The sequence below is a fragment of the Aptenodytes forsteri genome, unplaced genomic scaffold (genome assembly GCF_000699145.1).
Source record: "Aptenodytes forsteri isolate BGI_AS27 unplaced genomic scaffold, ASM69914v1 Scaffold467, whole genome shotgun sequence".
Lineage (NCBI taxonomy): Eukaryota > Metazoa > Chordata > Aves > Sphenisciformes > Spheniscidae > Aptenodytes > Aptenodytes forsteri.
Window position 1 is genome coordinate 805,112 of NW_008795298.1, and position 3,566 is coordinate 808,677.

Consider the following 3,566-nt stretch of genomic DNA (forward strand, 5'->3'; position numbering starts at 1 on the left):
GCTGGTGACAAGACTAGAGCAAGAAGCCAGCAAGGGAGAGGAAAGACACACCAAAAAAAGAAGAAAAAAACCCACTCAAGTAGCTCTCGAATAAAACCTTAGCTTTCCAAAATCTGTCCTTTCTGGGAACTTGCTGAGAGTAGGGTTTTATTATTGGTTCATAGAAATGGCTTATCCTTGGGATGGAAATGCTGCTCATCAGCTTCACTAACATTTTTAACAAGGTGCTGCTGAGACATGCCAGACTTATATTTTTCTTCCTATTCTCACTCATGCAGATCAGGAGCAATTGCACATAAGCCCAACATCACACCTGCTATCAGTTTAGCCCAGTAAGACCCTGGATAGATAGCGTTACCAGCAACAACTCTCCAACTTCACAGCAAATTCAGATAGAAAACTTTTTCCTGTAATATATAACAGAACCTGTCCCAACACGTAGAGTAACGTATCGTTCTTCCTAAGTCAATAGGCACCAATGACCCGGGTGAATTTCCCACCTATTTCCAACACCGAGTTCCTCCCTTCCCCTGTTGTTTAAAATAAACCCCTCTGACAGCCTTGACAGGCACAGGAGGCCTACGGCACTGATGACATGACCTACCTACATGCCAAAAGCATCGCTCTGACTTTTCCAAGAGAAAAACACTCAACTGCATTATTTTTCTCTCACCTGTGCCTCTGTCGCTGTGCTCAAAACAAAGCTGAATTAATTCACACCTACATAAAGCAGAGGTTTAACAGGTCAGATCCAATGATGTCAACTGACAGAGCTCCGCCGAATCCAAAAGACCTACTTAGCCCAAGTATTTCCTGGTGGGAAGACCTTCCCTGTGAGAAACAGTACAATGACTTGCAGCACCACTGAACACCTATGATCCATCATCTGCAGTTTTGAAAGGACTTAGGGGACATCCCAACAGAGCTCTCCAGAGAGCTGCTTTACTAACCAGAGATTTCTTCTGACCAGCTGCGGTGAAAGGCAGGGGCAGACACAGGCTGTCTCTCACACAGGCAGGGAAGGCAACTGCCTGGGGCAGCAAAAGTGTTTCTTGACTCTGGGTCGCAGGAGCGGCTGCAGCCTGAATAAAGGGGCCAACCGTTCTCAACTTGCCTCGGGCCACAGATGCCTTCATGCCGGACCTGAATGAGACCGATTGCCGTAAAACTCCTCGCGGCTAGTGATGAGAGGGTAAAGCAGGAGCAAAGAGTTCTCATTTCACCTTCCAATCTTGGCCGTGGCTGCAGCAACATCTGACCGAGTCCATCCCCAGATTTCCATATAAATATATACGTTGCAGCTGGTATAAATTGCAGCAGACCTGTGTCAGGTTCCTTCTGCGAGCCTCGTGAAGTACTGCGCCTTGCAATTGAACTGTGTCGTCAGCCGAAGACATCTTCCCTGGTAGGGGAGGCAGGGAAAGGAAAAAAGAAAAAAAGGGAAAGCTTCAGGTCAAACGATTGATTACAGTTTTGAGTTACAGGGGGCTATTGATTTTTCATTAAACACCATGTACTGCTGTAAAGCGGAAAAAAAGTAATTCATTGATCAGAGCTGTGGGCCATGTTCACTTATTGGCTTCCTGCCACATCCCATTATTCCCAGTTCTAAATGTATATTGAAGTCAGTTCATTCTAATCATTGCCTCCTGTCACCAGAAATGTCTCTCAGTAACTATTAGTTTAATCACCCCTTTCTTACAATGGTAATGAGTGATAATATCCAGCATTATGGCAGATTCATGAATATTATTCATTGTATTACAGCGTTGCATTTCACAATGCTACAGTTAAGGGTCTGTCAGCATTTCCATTACAAAGCCCCCAGGCCTGGGACTTGATAAATCACTCCTAAAAATTTGCTCCTGGCAGAAATAAGGAGCGGAGGGTGTCTCAGTTCTGGAGAGAATACTGTTGGAATTGCTCTCTGCAAAATCTTTCTGGCCACAGTTTAGCTGCATTGAATGAGTGCTGGAAAGGGCAGAAAAAAAGGGGGATAAAGAAGAGGAACTTTGCCAGCTCAAGCTGCTTTTTCCAATTGATTAAAATGCCATCATTTCAAAAACAGGATGATCTTGCTGTTACATTGGACGGTGATTCAGGAGACGGGCGTTCTCTTCCTAAAGCTGACACACACAGGCAGCACTACCATACTATCTTGCCGATAGCGACACTTTAAATTTAAGAATGCCTTATCTGAAACCTTTTGACTTCTGCAGTATGCTTTCCTCTGTACTGGCTGCTGGCTTCTATGTTTGATAACCTGCATTCTGAGAAAGCTGCTTGCTGTAGGGCCAAGCGTTGAAATCCCCAGATTTTACGTAGCACCTGCTTACGGCCTGGGGACAACGGCAGGTACAGTTTTAATAAAAAGTTTGTATCTGATTCCAGAACCCAGGCTGGAGGTTTAGAGGAAAACTAGTCAAATTTGGGGTTTACACCCACACCTATTGGAAACCTTTCTGTTTCCAGTGACAAGCCATGAAGTTGCCACTGGAACTATACGCCCTAAAACTGACAGCAGGCTCTGACCCATTATTTTCAAAACTTTGAGCTGATTAAGATTTGCTGAGGTGAACAGTTGCTTTTACACTATCATCAAGCAAGAGGAGGAAAAGCAGATATTGCAGGATCCAAAACTGTGCTATGATGATATAAGATAAACAAACAAATCAAGCAAACAGAAATTGACTCCCAACTGCTTCCACCAGCACAGAACCAGGGCTGAAATATGTAATGGTGACCATAAAGACTATTTTTATAAAAACGCCCATGAGATCATCTTTTTTAAATGCTACCTTCCGCACTAAAAAAAAGACCACCAAAAAACACCACCCCAAAAAAGCTGTGACTTGAAAGGAGTCAAAGAGAACAAGAAGCGAGAAGGAATATCAAGTGGTCGCGCATTCTTAGGCTACTTGAGGACTTTTCACACTTGTCGACTTAGTCCTAGTTCTCCAGATGCCAAAAGTGTCTCTGATACTCAAAAGCAGGTACTTTAACTTTGCACTGGCTGTTTGAAATCACTTCTCTGGAAAGAGAGAGTAAAATTACCATGTTCTGCAGGGAGCCCAAAATACGTATCAGAAAAAACACCACAGATGCACATGTGCACAGGTTAATAAACATAAGACAAATTTCTTTACTCCAGTATGTGAAAGCATTAGAGAAAATATGGAAACAAAACAGGCGAGTACCAAACCATAACGTAGCCTTACACTAATTAGGTAGAATTAATATCAGATAGACCCTCTTCCAGCATCCACACACTGATGGTGGTGTCAGTTAACAACTTTTATCTGCCGCTGTGTAGGTATGCTCCAAGCCATTGAGTCTGGTCTCAAACCCATACGGTGCTGGAAGAATTTACAGATGACTCATCTCAACTCCCTGCACAAGAGTCTGCTGTTACACACAGGCCAAGTTTTGCCTTTATTGCTAAAACTGTAGCTGCTTGCTTTCATCATTTAGTCCAGAGGTGTGTCCTGGTTTCGGCTGGGGTAGAGTTAATTTTCTTCCTAGCAGCTGGTACAGTGCTGTGTTTTGGATTTAGTATGAGAATAGTG

The 3,566-nt window shown here is 43.6% G+C and overlaps 1 protein-coding gene across 1 annotated transcript in view; it reads left to right on the plus strand.

The window, feature by feature from the left end:
* The first annotated feature begins 1,134 nt into the window (after positions 1 to 1,134).
* The window catches only part of PAQR3 (progestin and adipoQ receptor family member 3), a 40,827-nt gene continuing 38,395 nt past the window's right edge, over positions 1,135 to 3,566 (plus strand). The window contains exon 1 of the mRNA XM_009279329.2: positions 1,135 to 1,162. Coding sequence (XP_009277604.1) covers positions 1,135 to 1,162 — 28 coding nt within the window. The remainder of the gene's footprint in view (positions 1,163 to 3,566) is intronic.